The sequence below is a fragment of the Capricornis sumatraensis genome, chromosome 2 (assembly GCF_032405125.1).
Source record: "Capricornis sumatraensis isolate serow.1 chromosome 2, serow.2, whole genome shotgun sequence".
Lineage (NCBI taxonomy): Eukaryota > Metazoa > Chordata > Mammalia > Artiodactyla > Bovidae > Capricornis > Capricornis sumatraensis.
The window spans coordinates 30,434,105-30,450,940 of NC_091070.1; the positions used below are offsets into that span (position 1 = coordinate 30,434,105).

Genomic DNA, 16,836 nt, shown 5'->3' on the forward strand with positions numbered 1-16,836 from the left:
TCTTTGTGACCCCAAGGACTGCAGCGCATCAGGCCTCCCTGTCCCTCACCATCTCCTGAAGTTTGCCCAAGTTCATGTCCATTTTCATCAGTGATGCCATCCAGTCATCTCATCCTCTGATCCCCACTTTTCCTTCTCCTCTTCACTAAATATCAGAGCAAAACAAATCAAAACAACAAATAAGGTACCACTTCACACTGGTCAGAATGGTCATCATTAAAAAGTCCACAATAAACACTGGAGAGGGTGTGGAGAGAAAGGAAACTCCTACACAGCTGGTAGGAATGTAAACTGGTACAACCGCTATGGAGAACAGAATGGAGGTTTCTCTAAAACTAAAACTAGAACTACCATATGACCTCGCAATCCCACTCCTGGGCATATACCGGAAGAAAACCGTAATTCAGAAAGTTATGCGCACACCAGTGTTCACTGCAGCACTATTTACAATAGCCAGGACATAGAAGCAACCTAAAAATCTCTCAACAGAGGACTGGATAAAGACATAGCGGGGTGGGAGATTGGGCCTGACATACATACACTACTGTGTATAAGACAGGTAACTAATGAGAGCCTACTGTATAGCACAGTGCTCTGTGGTGATAAGTGGAAAGGAAATCCAAAAAAGAGGGGATATATGCATACATATAGCTGATTCACTCTGCTGTACAGCAGAAACTAAACATAGCATTGTAAAGTAACTACACTATTGTAAAGTAATTAGCCTCCAATTAAAATAAATTTTAAAAATTAAAGAGAAAATATAATAAAAAAATTAAAAAGAATTACTATGATTTTATATGACTTTCTGTATATTTTATTTTGTATAAAAAGGTTTTAAAAGATGACATTATTTGTAGCAACATGAAAAAGACTGTATTAAATTTTTTTCAGATTAAAAAAGTTATCTGAAAGTTTCTCAGCTGTTCAGTATCTCTTCATCTTACAGCTTCAATATTTACTTCACTCTTTCAACTAAATAATGACTTAACTTCTGTCAACAAACTAAATTTCACCCAAATGAATTCTAATACAAAATACTGTTGAGTTAAACATACCCTAATTTAAAAGTCCAAATTAAAATCTTAAAAATTAAATTTCAAAAAGCAAATCAAAGTTGACTAATCAAACCAATGAAAATAAGTCAGATAAAGCTCTTACGCTAAATAGTATTTCCATAAAACTCACGACACAAGTCATTTAGCACCCAAACTACAGTCAGTTTACACAGATATTAGCAGCAGTTTCAATTTCACAAAGTGTGAGACAGAGCTTGCCACTTTTGATGTTTCCTTCATGTTTCGTGATGTTTTAATTTATCACCATCTTCTAGACACGCTATGATGTGAATCACACTCTCCATAAGGTACTCTTCTTAAACTTCTACAAAGCTATGTAGAAATTACTACACAATTTTTCAAAGTAAACTTTAGAAGTACACAACTGCCTGAAGAATACCTAAGCTTAATATAATCTTCGTGACTTAGAGGATTTAGTGACTATAAAATTAGATACTGAGCTATTTCTACTAAACATTATAGTATAGGCAAAATATTAAATGATTTAGATGGCATAGAGCTATTTAGTTTTTAAAGTTTCCTAAGACTGTTCTGGTATTCACAATCTCAATTTGCCTCATCTGTTAACCATTTCAAATTTCTCAGTTCTGGATAACTTGTCTATATATTCAGAAGTGGATTCAATTTCCAGTTTGCTGTTTTTTAATCCTTGCATATTTGAAGATTCACACACTGGCCCAGAAAACACAATAGCTGACTTCCTCAACCAGTTCATTACTTTTTCAAAGGAAACATGTCTCTTTTGTTCATAGGTATCAATATTTAGCATTACATAGTGACATCTGATTAATATATGACATCATCATCATGACTTCTCCCTTGTCAACGGCACTAGGAACTGCTTCCTACTAAGGAAAAGGTGTTCTCATAGAAGGAGACTGACAAACAAATTGTATCCTACCATTTCCACTGTTATTCTACAGAATACATAGTTCTAATTTACCAGTCAGAAACTTGATTTCAGGTTACTGTCCACTGACTTCCCTGGTGGCTCAGACGGTAAAGCGTCTCTCTACAATGCGAGAGACCCGGGTTCGATCCCTGGGTCAGGAAGATCCCCTGGAGAAGGAAATGGCAATCCACTCCAGTACTATTGCCTGGAAAATCCCATGGACAGAGCAGCTTGGTAGGCTACAGTCCATGGGGTCGCAAAGAGTCGGACACAACTGAGCGACTTCACTTCACTAATGACTTTTAAAAGTTTCTCAACATCATTAGATACACATTCATTACTAAAAATGCCACATGAGATATGCTGAAGGAGATAAGAGAAAAGATGTAGTTTTGACTAGAAGCTACAGCCTATATATTTTCTTTCCCTGGGTTATTATTCATTTGCTCATTCAACATTCATGAATGGGTACATTTTTAAAAAAGACTTTTCTATGTGAGAAGCAAAGTATAAGGAAATTTAAACTCAAAGGATTAATTTCTGGGAGCCAAGTGTGATTTCAGACAAAAATATCTTGAATTTAGTCTGGGAGTTTTACAGTATAAAATGAACAATCCCATTTGCATTTAAAGAGATCCTTATTCTACTGACTGTAGTACACCAGCACAAGATCACTCTAGATGGCTGACTGGCTGTTAAAGTACTTGCTAACAGTATCAGGAAGTATTTATACAGACAGAGAAAGTGAAGATGACAGATATGGAGTAACAGAATTAAATTATGGGTTGACCACAAAACAAAAGCTGCCACTTCTAAGATCTGCTCCTTGATGTCCAAAACAGCCTTAAAGACTCTTGGCAAAGATAATAATACTGCTTTATGAAAAGTGAAAATTCTGTTTACTATCTATTTATATTCTGAAGCATGACAGAATACTGCAAAAACATTTTCCAACAGTCTGGTTAAGTTTTGCAATTCTGTTTGTAAAACAAAACACACAAAAACATATATACATAGCCACTCCATGCTCATTGTTAATATTTTCATTACTAAATTTTGTTAACAAAATAAGCAAGCTGCATCTCAAATAGCTGTTGTTGTTGAGTCACTAAGTCATGTCTGACTCTTCTGTGACCCCATGGACTGCAGCCTGCCAGGCTCCTCTGTCCATGCAACTTCCCTGGCAAGAAAACCGGAGTGGGTTGCCATTTCCTTCTCTAGGGGATCTTCCTGACCCAGGGACTGAACCCACATTTCCTGCTTGGCAGGTGGATTCTTCACTACTGAGCTACCTGGGAAACCTGCATCTCAAATAGACATGCCAAATATGACACAATTTTCTACCACTCATAATTAAAGACAAGGAGCAATGCTAAGAAGCCAAGACATTCAAAGTTGGTAATGAACTATGGTCTTATTCTCAGAGGCAGTACAACAGTTCCTAAATAGCATATTTTAAAATAAAATAATTAAGCCACATACAGCATGACTCAAAGCAAAACAAACAAAAAACCTATTTATCTATATCCCTGCCTGACAAGAGTATTATCACAGATGAACACAAAGCACCAGCCTAAATTTAAACTGGATTATCTGTGACCTATACTGTCTCATAGTCTGCTATATTTCTGGCTCATATTCAATTTTCTTTGTCCTGTGGGTAGGCATGGCAACCCACTCCAGTATTCTTGCCTGGAGAATCCCATGGACAGAGCAGCCTGGCAGGCTACAGTTCACCGGGTCGCAAAGACACGACTGCAGCGACTTAGCACACATGCACATGTTCATCAGAAAACGAGCAGGGAGACTACAAAGAATAAATAATCATATATTGAGCACATATTTAAAACAAATGAAACCTGGTCCCTGTTTTCAAGGAATTTACCTTTAATAAACCTTCTTATGAAATGTTCGGTTTATAGTATAATCTCTATTATGAGACCTTGTGTTTAAGACTATCTTCTTAAACTAAGAATTTAATTTGAAATGGCTGATGAAATCATTTATGTCAGTGGGTGTCATAGAAGTGAACATGAATTAAATAAGCCATAAGACAAAATTATGTATGACTTGTAGTACTAGTTGTATTATAGCTTTAACTTATAAGTGCTTTTTATATAAAAAATTTAATGGTTGTTTTTGATGCAAAGTTCTAAAGGGAGCTGACATGACATGTGATACTGTAGTTTTCAACTCTGGTTTATACTTACACTTCAGATTGCAACTCAATCACAAGATTTACTCTCTAGGTACAAAGGAACTGTAGTCACAACCTTCATATACAAAGATTTCTCACCCATCACAATTGCCTAAAGTTATTTTCACCAGTAGCACGACTCTTTGCGACCCCATGGACTGTAGCCCACCAGGCTCCTCCGTCCATGGGATTCTCCAGGCAAGAATACTGGAGTAGGTTGCCATTTCCTTCTCCAAATGAAACTGCAGTGACACACATACATAATTACTTGAAAAGTCCAAGGAAATGTATTTGGCTTCTGTTATTAGCTGTGAAAATTAACCTCTGTCTTAACTTCCTCATCTGTTGATACAAGTAGTAATAGTACAATATCTATCTCATATAGACAGTTATAAAAGATTTAATGAGCTAGTACTTCAAAATGTCTATGATAATAACTGGCATAAAAGTGGTCAGTAATGTTAGCTCTCATTGTTACAAGCTAATGTCAAGGCCAGAAAAAGTTAAGAGGCATACAAAGAATCAAATTTGTGATTCTGGTCGCATTAGTATCATGCTCCAATAAATGGATCCAAGCAATCACAGACTCCTTACATAAAATTACCCACTCAAAAAAGTCAATAAAGAAAAGTTTACTGTCTATTTTCTAAATTCTAGAAACAGTTAACAATTTGATAAAGCTTAAGATTAGCTTAGAGATTTATATGAACACAGACTATTCATATATTAGTCATTTGTATAAAAGTTAAAAGTCAAAGTAAAAGTTGATAGTTATTTCCTTTTTTACTTATTTTAAAAATATTTTATTTAATTAAAAACATTTCTGCTGCACTGGGTCTTCGTTGCTGCCCACGGGCTTTTCCTAGTTCCTTTCTGCACTGTGCGGGCTTCGTTCACTGCAGTGGCTTGTCACGAAGCACAAGCTCTGGGCGTTCAGGCTCAGCAGCTGCAGCATGTGAACTCAGTAGTTGCAGCCCATGGGCTCTACCGCTTGGGCTCAGTAACCGTGGCACATGAGCTTAGTTGCCTGGCAGCATGTGGGATCTTCCTGAACCCATGTCTCCTGCACTGGGAGGAGGAGTCTTAACTACTGGACCACCAAGAAGTTCCTATCTCCCTTTTTAAACTGATAACATTGTCTCATTACTGTGATTCCACAATTCCTTTCTGTTTAAAAGAATGCCTGGTTATAATAATTTCAAATATAACTCTGGAAAGGGATGAATGGGATGGCTATGAGTTCTATTTAAACCTCAAAGCCAAAACACAGGAAGGTAAGATGAAATCCTTAGATTTAGAATCAACATAATTTTCTACACCAACATAACAACTCTGACACCGTTCAGATTTGCACAATCTTCATGCACTTAAAAATGTAGGTTTCGGGGCGTTCCCTGGTGGTCCAGTGGTTACAACTCATCTTTTTCACTCCCAGGGCCCAGGTTTAATCCCTGGCTGGGGAACTAATATCCTGAAAGCCAAGTAATGTGGCAGGAAAAAAAAAAAAACAAGTTAAACCAAAATAATATTTAAAAAGAGAGTGAGAAGAGAGTCAGAAATATCTGCCACCAGAAAGCCTTTAACTTCTTTTACTTCTGCTACAGCAATCACACCTACCTCCAGGTAGATTTTGCCTAATAAAAAATACCTGAATGTCCACTATCCACAGGCCCTGTGCCAGGCTTTGGATACAGTAAAGATACTGTATTTTCCCCTTCTGAATTTTATAATTAAATTGAGCACAAAGTTATAATTAAAACACAAATACTTCACAGTAAAGTATATGATTAAAGCTGCACAAATAATAGATGATACTATGGAAGTACAAAGAGAGGAGAAATGAAACATTTTGTGGGGGAGAAAAAACTAGAAATGAGCTTTGATAAAGAAGAAAACAAAAGCTGGTGAAGGAGGGGTAAGAATTCTGAACTATCAATTAGCATGAGCAAAGATCCACTGAGAGGGAGAAAGTACAGGGTGTGGTCCAGAGATGGCAAGGGTACCAGTTTGGTTGAAATAGATCAGTCCTGAGGTCCAACTATGGGAAGTGTCAAAGCCAAACCAAGAAGTCTAAACTTAATTCTAGAGGCAAAAGGAAGTTACTAAATATATTGAGCAGAGAAATAATGTGATGAAAATAGTATTTTAGGAAGAATTTCACGATGTTTTAATGAATGGAGAAGAGAGATGCAGTATAAGATGCTAATAGGAAAGACAAGTTTTGGAGTATTTAACATGGTTTGGGTATGAATTAGTAAGACCTGAGCTGTTCCAATACAATTTTTCAATCCTAAATAACCCAGGACCCACATACAAAGCCTAAGTGCCTTTTATGAAGACTATTTCTTTTGTTTCATAAGAAGAACTGAGTTACTTAGAAGAATTTCTGTTATGTCTCCTACTCTCTTTTGCATCTTTTCTGTAGTAACAATCCTCTTGCCCGTTTCTAATCATGAACTGTCTCCTTTTTAAAACTCCAACCCATGTCCTCCTTCATTTACTGATTATTCTTGTCCGAACATTCACCTTTGCTTTATTACTTATTCTTTATTCTCTATTTAACCATCAACTCCCACCTAATCATTAACCTAATTTATCTCCAGCTTCATACAGTCAAATAAATCTACTCATGCGCAACTTTCTTTTCTATTACCTCTTAATTTTTAGTGGACTCATATATAAGGTCTATACGCCCACAACCTTTACAATCTCTTCTAAAGCCTCCACTCAGTCTCCTAGTTTGTCTTCCAGGCTCACTGCTAAAGCTATGCTCAAAGACCACCCTCTCATACTCCCATTCCCTCATACGTACACCCACTCATACTGTTTCTATTCCCCTAAGAATCTCTAGATTTCATATACTCAATAATAGCAGCTACCATTTATTTCTTCACAGTAGAAAACGTGTCATGTGCTTTACATGATCATCTCATTTAATCTTCGAGAGTACCTAATGACAGAGCTTCCCTGGTAGTCCAGTGGTTAAGAATCTTGCTGACAATGCAGGCGACATGGATTCAGTTCCTGGTCTGGGAAGATCACACGTGCTGCAGACACACCACTAAGTCGTGCGCCACAAATACTGAGTCGCCATGCACTGCAATTACTGAAGCCCATGTGCCTAAAGCCCACGCTCAGCAACACCGAAGCCACCACAAAGAGAAGCTGGGGCACAGAAAAGAGAGTAGCCCCTGCTCACCACAACTACAGAGTGCCAGAGGACAACAATGAAGACTCAGCGCAGTGAAACAAAGATTGCCTAATGAGAAAGGTTTTCCATTTGACTTTGACAGATGAAGAAAACTGAGGCTTAGAAAAATTAAGTAGCTTGCTGAAGATCACCCCACTAGTAAGTTTCACCATGTTCTCTGGAGCCTTCAATATAGGTCCACTGACTGTATACACTCAGAAACATTTCCCCAAGTCCTTCATTACAGGTATCAACTATTTGACAATTAGTATTGATTCCATTTCTTAGTCTGAACAATGATAGTTGAACACATAAAATTGTTTATCTCTGTTGACTTTTGAAACTTGAGAAGATGATCTTAACTTCTTAAATTTCTATGGAATGTTTTAAAAGGGACTCTTGCACTGGAAGACTTATACTACATAAATTTATAAGGTCCCTTTTAATTCTAGGAATCTGTATCAGAAGCATAACATTCAGCTTTTCAAATTTTGATTCCTAGGAAGAACAAGGCTAATCTAACTGGGAAAAGCCTGCTCAGGAGTTTTGTATTTACAGATCTGATTCTGGCACATTACTTACACTCTCTAATCCTACATTTCTCCATCTGAAACACAGAGATAACATCATATGCTTTAGACGGTTGTGGTGAAAATTAAAGCCTCACACAAATAAATGGTCAATAAATTACAGATTTTATTATTCCTTTCCTATGTATCTAGAAGTAGTTTGGTTTCATAGGATTTTAATTCAAATCATATCAGCCATGAAAAAAGTCTAGTGACTTTCAATCCATATCCTAAATATGAATACTACATAAACTAAGAAAATGGAGTCCAGATAAACATATTAAGAAATATAAAAACTGAAACTCCCTTATCACATTTACTCAACGGATGTTTAAAACATCTCTTAATTTATATTATAAACACACATGTATTATAAACAATCCATGAACACACATTAACATTCATTATCTTTCCCTCAGTTTTCTACAAAAATTCTAAAAACTCTTATCACATTTTAGATAAAGGTATACAGAAGCTCACCTCTCTTTAATTACTTTCTCTAGCTCCTTCTACCTACCTCAGCAAAAGAAAAGTTAGGTAAAGATACACAGATAGGTAGGACATCCAAAAGTCAAAATCAGCAAGAAATATATTCTAGAGATTCATAATAAAATATAAAATTATTACCTGTGCATAAGAGCAAATTAGGCATTGGAAAGAACAAAAGAAAGAATATAGGTAATCAAACTTTTGATTTTGATATTCAGTTCAGTTCAGCTAAGTCATGTCCAACTGTTTGCAACCCCATGGACTGCAGCACACCAGGCTTCCCTGTCTGTCACCAACTCCTGGAGCTTGCTCAAACTCATGTCCATTGAGTCACTGATGCCATCCAACCATCTCATCCTCTATCATCCCCTTCTCCTTCTGATACAGTTTAACCCAAATTACTTTCATATAACACTAGTTAATAATCCCAAGTCAGAAAATTTCCTCGCTAACAATGAAATAGAAAATGAAGCAACTCAATCTTTAAAAGTTTGTCACCAACATATGAGATGGAAGACAGAACATATTCTGGAATAAAGTTACTAACCAAGGTACAGGAAGGCACAAACTTTTACCTAGTTGCTTCACAATACCTTTTCCTTACCCTAAGGTCCATTTATTTCACAGGGCCACACCTTGTTTTTTCTTCCTATTTGACTCTTACAGGACTTCACTTACACAGATTTTCTTAAAGGGATGCCTCCTTCCTCTGCTTGGGTAAGGATGGAAAGTAGTCAAGAGTACCACTCAGAGTCAGGTGCCCAAGTGTCATTCAGGGGATCATCAAAACATCACCTTACAATTAGTTATTTAATTGTAACTACATGATCATCAACTCACATCTTAAGAGATTAATCCAGCACTCAGGCATGAGCATTTCAGGGATAACAAGCTCCCTATGGACATATGTCAGTCTTTAGTTTTAAATTTTCAAACAAATAAGCATTTGCAGTTAAACCAGAATCAGCCACACATGCTATCAGCCATTCTAATAAAGTCTAAGTGTTATGTGAAGAAATTCAAAGACTGTAGGTTTTTTACTAACTGCTTAGCAATATTTACCATGTGACAATACAGTGTACTATAAATTTCTTTGAAAAAACTGCATATTAGAGAACAAATTTTCAAATGAAGGTTTATTAACGAGTCAAGATAAGCAAGACCCAGCTTGAACTGACAGGAAAACCTGCACAATGTGTTCTTAAAATGCCCTTCACATCAAATTACCAAGGGTCCTGTGCTTGTTCAAACCTGTAGGCTCAATCACCCTTTGTCTCTTGCGGAATCTCCATCTGCCTTCCTCCCAAGAGCTTTTCTAGACTTCTCACTCCCAACAGAAAAATCAGTAAAGGCTACGCATAGGAATATCTTTCCTAAATAACAATCACTGACTTAAAATTCTTTCAAGAAAGACACAACCCTGAAAGAAAATCAGCGCCAGAATGCTGAAACATCTAAGTGCCTGGCACATAAAAGGTATTGAGTCAAAGCCTATTAAACACACAATGTTGAGAATAGGAAACATTTGATAATCTACCCCTTTGGCTTTGCTGATGTTTGGAACACAACCACGACCAAACAATTCTTGACTCCTAGTGCAGTGTTGCTTTCAACAGTTTATACTGTACTTACAGGCATCAATTTTGTTCTTCAAACTAAAATATAAACCACTTTTATATGTTAAAACACACACATCACATAAAAAGAAATTCTGATGACTCAAGCATTCGACCATCTTATTTCTCAAATATATACTGAGGTACCTAGCCAAAGTTTACCAGTCTTAATATACCTCTTCCATAAAATAATTACTTCACTGATGTGAAAAATATCTAGTGATATCTAATCAAAAATGTCTTAACTTCTATGTGCAGTTCATTAGTTTCCAAAATGTAGTATAGCTGTACCTTGCAGGTTAAAAGTAATCACTTTATGATTGAAAGTTTAAACAGATACATGTGAGTTACACATAAGAACAGACCTAAACATCAAACAACAAATGTTACTTGGTGCTTCAAATTGTCAAAAGAAACAAAATCAATCAATAAAATCAAAAGAAACAAAATACACTTACAAAACAGGGAGTGGGGTGGGTCCCGATTGCCCTAGTCAGTTTCCTACTCTCTAAAGAGTTACAGAACCACAGCCTTTGGAAAAGGCCCAATATGTAAAAAGATAAAAACATTAAAGTGAAATTGTTCGAGTTAAAGAGCAGGTAGGGAGCAAACCCTGCTGAACTCCTGAGGGTTCTGGAACTGCTAAGGCTCAGAAAAGCACTGCTAAAAATCTCTGACTCTGTTCAGAGTTCTTTGCACCTAAAAAGTGGTTGTGTTTAAAACCCCAACGTGCAAGTTTGAAAAGATTAAACCTTTTCCTAGGAACAACTTTTTAAAATTTCTAATTTCCTTTAGTAATGTCAAAATCATCTACTCCGGGAAAACAAGAACCACCTCCCATAGGTTTTTACATCTCCCATATGCTTCCAGTCACTTCTTAAGATGCATTCGGCTTATTACTCCAATCAGAAGAAAATTTAGAGTTGGGAGTTGGGGGCGGGGGGCCAACAGACTTCTTGGCTGGCACAGCTGAAGTATGACCTCTGTGGATTTTTAAGAACCGCGGTACTTGGTACTTGGGGAGGGGGCGGCGGGGAACTCAGGTGATGAGATTTTCAAAACATATCTAAAACTGCGGTTGGCAGAGGCTCTCCACAGCCAGCTGTCCTTCAAGAAAATACTTAACATGTACAAGCAAAGCAGAACCACACCTCAATAAACTCTGGCATCAGGAACTTTTATACGGTTAAAAAGAGAAATCAGTTCGATTTACTTCAATGGATTTGTTCGATGCCTAAATAATGAATGAACTGGAGGCATCACTGACTTGAGTTCTGAAGGAACCTCACTCTCAGCAAGGTCTCCATAAAAACCTGAAGCAAATTCCCCCAAATTTAGTGTTTCGAGGCCAAGTCCGGTCCGAAGGAAGCCTCCCCCCGCTTCTATCTCTCGGCTTCGCTCCAAGGGTTGGAGCCCAGGCGGGTGGGGGCACCGGACGCCCCCTCCCCGCTCGGGAAAAGTTCCGCCGGCGGCTCTCGGGACAGGCCGGGCCGCGGGCCTCGTCCGCGTCGCCGCTACTAACATCGAGCCGGGCCTGGGCGGCCGGAGGGTCGCGACCCTCCCCCGGCCGCCGCCACAGACACCCCGCCCCCGCCTCCCCGCCGCCGCCCTCGAGGAGCGTTAACCCCTCGCCGCCCGCCGCCGGGCTCCGGGGAGGAGGCCGGGCCAGGGGGTGGAGTTGTCGCGTCTCCTCCCGGGAGCGCCCGGGCAGACGCCCGGCTTGTTTACAGGCCCCAGGCCCCAGGCCTGGCCACCGCCGCGCAGGCCCACGCCGCCCGCCCTCCCGCCCGCCGTCGGCCCGAGCGTCGCGCTTACCCGGAGCAGCCGCGGACGGGCAAGTCCCTGGTCCGCCGAGGCGGCGGCGGCGGCGACGGCGGCCGGGGAGGGGGCGGGAGGGGGGTCACCGCGGCGGCGGCCGGCCAGGTCAGGCCGGGGAGGGGGCGGAGGAGGGGAGGAGCCGGGCTGCGTCCGGGCCCCCGGCTCTCGGCGCCCTCGCGGCTCAGATCATCCGGGCGTTGGAGCGGGAGGCGGAGAGCGGGTCCGGGAGGAGGAAGAGCCGAAGAGTCATAGCTTTCGCGCCCCACCTGCCTGGCGCCCCCCACCCCCCCTCCCCAACCACCGGTTCCCGAGCTGCAGCCGCCGGAGCACCCGAAGCTGCAAGCCGGGCGGGCGCCGAGACCACAGCTCCCTCCCTCCCGCGCGCGCTCCCGCCCCTAGAGCCGCCACCACCGCCGCCGCCGCCGCCTCGAGCGCGTCCCCGCGCAGGCGCGCTCTCGACGGCGCCGTGCTGCCCCTCCCCCACGCCTCCGACTGCCCCGCCCCGCCCCACCCCTCCCCGTCGGCTCAGCCCTCGCTACAGCTGCGGCGAGGTGGAGCAGCTGGAGAGACCCGGATGTCGTTGGGCAGGAACCGCAGCGCCGGCCGGCAAGCGGGGGACGGGGGGAGGGGGGAAGGGGAGAGAGGGAAGGGGCGGGCGCAGATGACGTCACTGCCCTACCCGGTATCTTTCGCCGCAGTCGGCTTGCTACCCCGGCCTCAGACCGAGGCTTAAGGGAGCATCGCGAATCCCGGATCGGAACTGGAACCGGGGCCTTCATCTCCCGGCGTTGGGTTGGACGGAGTGTGTGATTGTTAGGAGCCCCAAGAATCGAGATGCCCTCCAAGCCTGGTAGTCTGCCGACGGGAACTCAGACGCTCCCCCGTGGCATCCCGGCCTCCCGGCGCGGCGCTACCATCTGTCTGCAAATACACAAACTGCTCCCTGCTTAGGCGCAGTCCACAGAAGCTGAAGGACAACCCCGTGCTTTCGACTTCTCTCGGGCACGGTCGCGGCCTGGTCGAGGCCTGGCTGCTGCGGCTCAAAAGTTAACTCGGTGTCAGGCCGCCGCCAGACCCCCTCCTCCAAGGCTCCACACCTCCAGAGCCACCCTAGCCCCAGGGACCCTTGGAGACACACGCAGGTACCCCAGCTACACACCTCGAATCTCAAAGGGCAACTACCCATACACCGTACTGCCACCCACCCACATGCGAGTGCAACTGATACACACACGAGGCACATGCTCTGAGATCCTAGCAGGTTTCCAGTCTGTAGCTCGTGAGGTTCCACATTGTATTTATTTGCACTTGTTAGACAGTCACGTGATTCTGTCACTGAGGACTTCCAACGACCTCCAATGAGGTTAAAGAAACGAAAGATTTTTCAAATTCCAGAAGACAATAAAAACGTAACAGCTGCTTATATTAAGAGTTGCTGCTGCTGCTGCTGCTGCTGCTAAGTCGCTTCAGTCGTGTCCTACTCTGTGCTACCCCATAGACGGCAGCCCACCAGGCTCCCCCCGTCCCTGGGATTCTCCAGGCAAGAACACTGGAGTGGGTTGCCATTTCCTTCTCCAATGCATGAAAGTGAAAAGTGAAAGTGAAGTCGCTCAGTCGTGTCTGATTCTTAGCGACCCCATGGACTGCAGCCTACCAGGCTCCTCCATCCATGGGATTTTCCAGGCAAGAGTACAGGAGTGGGGTGCCATTGCCTTCTCCAATATTAAGAGTTGGAGATCTGCTAAACCTAGTTGAAACTGAGCGTTCAGGTGACCATAATCCAGCTTAGCTAGCTAGACCTCGGAGGACCCACGCTGTTTGCAGACGCGGGGGATAGAATGACAAACCCTAGGCGGCCAATGAATCAGAACTGAGGCGCAGTACATCACCAGCAGGGTCTCCTATTGGCTGGGGTGTCCTTCCTTTCTCTCGTCAGAGACTTAACCTGTTCAGAGATTTGACCTACACCACATTTGCAGGAACAGAAGTTTAAAGATCAGAAATTTAAAAAATTTTTAAGATTTGAGATTTAAAAAAAGATAGATTTGAGATCTGAGATTTAAAAAGATGCTCTGGTAAATACAAAGAAAAACCAAACACTTCATTATTAGAGGCAGGTACTTTAAAAAGAACAACTGAAAATATTATTCAAATAGTGTTCTGGCGGATAAGAAGGTAAATTTGTGATGGGGCCTCTCTATTTTATCCCAGGAGCTTGTATCCTACTTTGTATCTCCTAAAATACAAGTGCTTAGTTTGTATCTCCTAAAACCACTTTGTTGCTCCAACTCTTAGATCAAAAGCAACCCATTTATTCTGTCCCTGTCATTTAGCTTGGGCTTCCCTGGTGGCTCAGCTTGGTTCGATCCCTGAGTTGGGAAGATCCCCTGGAGAAAGGAATGGATACCCACTCCAGTATTCTGGCCTGAAGAATTCCATGGACTTAACAGTCGCAAAGAGTCAGACACGACTGAGCAACTTTCACATGAAGTGAAGTGAAATCGCTCAGTGGTGCCCAACTCTTTGCGACCCCATGGACAGTAGCCTGCACCAATCTCCTTGGTCCATGGGATCTTCTAGGCAAGAGTACTGGAGTGGGTTGCTGTTGTGGCTCAGCTGGTAAAGAATCCGCCTGCAATACGGGAGACCTGGGTTCCATCACTCGGTTGGGAAGGTCCCCTGGAGAAGGGAAAGGCTACCCACTCCAGTATCCTGCCCTGGAGAATTCCATGGGCTGTATAAGTCCATGGGGTTGCAGAGAGTCAGACATGACTGAGTGACTTTCACATAGGTGCTTTTAAAGCTGTAAAAGCCGTCTGGAGTTTTTCCAACATTTTTGGGAAGATTCTGTTCCTTTCACTTTCAGGTCTGGGACCTAATAACAGTATCAAACAATATCACCTAATGATCACTGGCAGGCCACTTCTTCAAGGAACTTCAGTGTTATTCTACCCAGTATCTTTGTGGTTAGGATTTCTTAGAGTAAGAGGAAGATAGGATCCTTTCCAGGTATACAAAGTAAAAATAAAGTTCACTTATACATTTGGTCCCAGTATTATCTGAGGACATATTTCCTAATTAATTCTCCCCACATTTGCTAAAAGAAAAAAGAAGGAAATTAGATCAAATGTCTTTGAAATTCTACCTAATTGGAATCCATAATGCTTCAGACATGGATTGCTAACATCCATGCTAACATCTACATGCTAGCAGCATGATTAGCATGCTAGTGGACTCATTACCATTCTAAAATGGAAAAGCCCATGTGACTGCCCCTATTTGGAGCACCCTTAGAAAACAAATTTTCTTATTCATAAGACAGAACCTGAGTCACCAGTGGACTATAAAGAGCTCGAAGGTCTTGCCTGTCATTCTGCTTCCTTCCTTTAGGCTACCACATCTTTCTTCTTTCTGTTCTACACTTATAGAAGAATCTGAGTCAATTATAATGGAAGAGGTAGAAAACTAGGAAATATGAGCATAAAGAAATTTTTAAGGTGTCTGTAGTGTACCATAGACTGCCAATTAAGCTGTACCTTCCCACTATTTATTTCTGAATACAGTTTGCAGGAACATTCAGGTATTGCAGGTATTCATGAGGAAACTCATAGGTTGTAAGATTAACAGTTTAAGATTTGGAAGAAAGATGTCTTAATATTATCCAAATAAATGTTTAGATGTGCTTGATGTTAAATGTGCTTGATATAATAGCCTCTTCCTTATCATTAACATTATACTACATTTTATATTCCCTAAATATTGTACTAAATAGTCCCTAAATATTATGCTAAGGGCAAACAATTAAACTACTAGAAGAGGGGAAAGTGACATTGAAAAAACAAGGTTAAATTTTCTTCTCTTTTCAACTACAAGGCTTTGCTTGGGCCTCCTACACACATTTGGGATGTTCATAGTCAGTTTTGGCAAAACATCAGTGAGAATATATTGCCATAACTGTACTTCAGTAATTTTTACAGGTATATTGTAAAACTGTTCTACTCTGCTTCAGAAATCTGTTTGTATTTCAGTTACCAAAGAGGAAGGAGGTTTTCTGAAAGGTTAGTTTTCAAGTCCTGGATTTACCTGTGTGCCATTAGACTAGTAACTGAGAGGCCTGGGGATGAGGACAGGCAGTGATGAATTGGAAGCTTACCCTGGTCAGCAGTACTCCCGTCTTTTCCTCCACAATCAAGATTTTTTCTTAAGGTCTACATTTTTTGTAAACCCAAATTACTATTGTGAATCCATCCAAGATAGTCACCTAAGACAGCCTGGCTTGGGCTTCTCGAAATAACCTCAGTGATGTAAGTAGCCCCTCAGGTGAGACCTGTGAACCCCTCAGCTGAATCATCCATCCGTTCACACTGAGGCCAGTCACTACCCAAGAGCCGCAAAGCCAAGCAGAGCACACACTCAACACCCTTCCTCCTCCTCCTCCACTACCTGTTGCACGTATTTTTCTCACAGATATCCTCTTCTTATGTCCTCCTGTTTTCTCTTTTCTCCTTCTTATTCTCTCTTTCTTCTGTTCTCTTCTTGTCTCCTTTGCTCTTCTTTTTTTCATTTTCCTTTTCTCACTTTTCCTGAGCCTAGTAGAAATTACAGTTTCTGCTACCCACTTTCTCCTGAAGAAATACATATGAGCTGCTAGGCCCCTACACTAATTTTGTTGGGAGGGGTAAACCCCCCTCACCTGACCTTCCTTGCTCCATCCTCTCTGACCATAGTAGGTCATGAAAATCAGCTGTTTAAAGGACAGTCACAGAATGAACAGGATTAGAGAATCTTGTCCTGTATGACATCACTGAGGTGGCCCCACTGGGGTGGGGCAGACAGGAGCCAGCAGGTTGGAGCTGCCATTGTGGCTACTCCTGGACCCTAGAGAAATGTAGCCACTGGGAGTGTCACAGGTGAAGCCCTGGCTAATCTTTAGGGTAGGATATTGCTTCAAGAGACTGTAGGTGGCCCCAGCCCCACATCATCGAT

General features: G+C 41.8%; 1 protein-coding gene across 2 annotated transcripts in view; it reads right to left on the bottom strand.

The window, feature by feature from the left end:
• PPM1A (protein phosphatase, Mg2+/Mn2+ dependent 1A) overlaps window positions 1-16,489 on the bottom strand; it is a 49,923-nt gene extending 33,434 nt beyond the window's left edge. Inside the window, exon 1 of one of the 2 annotated variants that reach the window (XM_068964483.1) lies at window positions 16,294-16,489. In XM_068964483.1, coding sequence (XP_068820584.1) covers window positions 16,294-16,489 — 196 coding nt within the window. Of the gene's footprint in view, window positions 1-11,847; window positions 11,913-16,293 lie in introns of those variants that run through there. The other variant, XM_068964485.1, reaches the window with a different exon arrangement.
• Window positions 16,490-16,836: the final 347 nt, after the last annotated feature.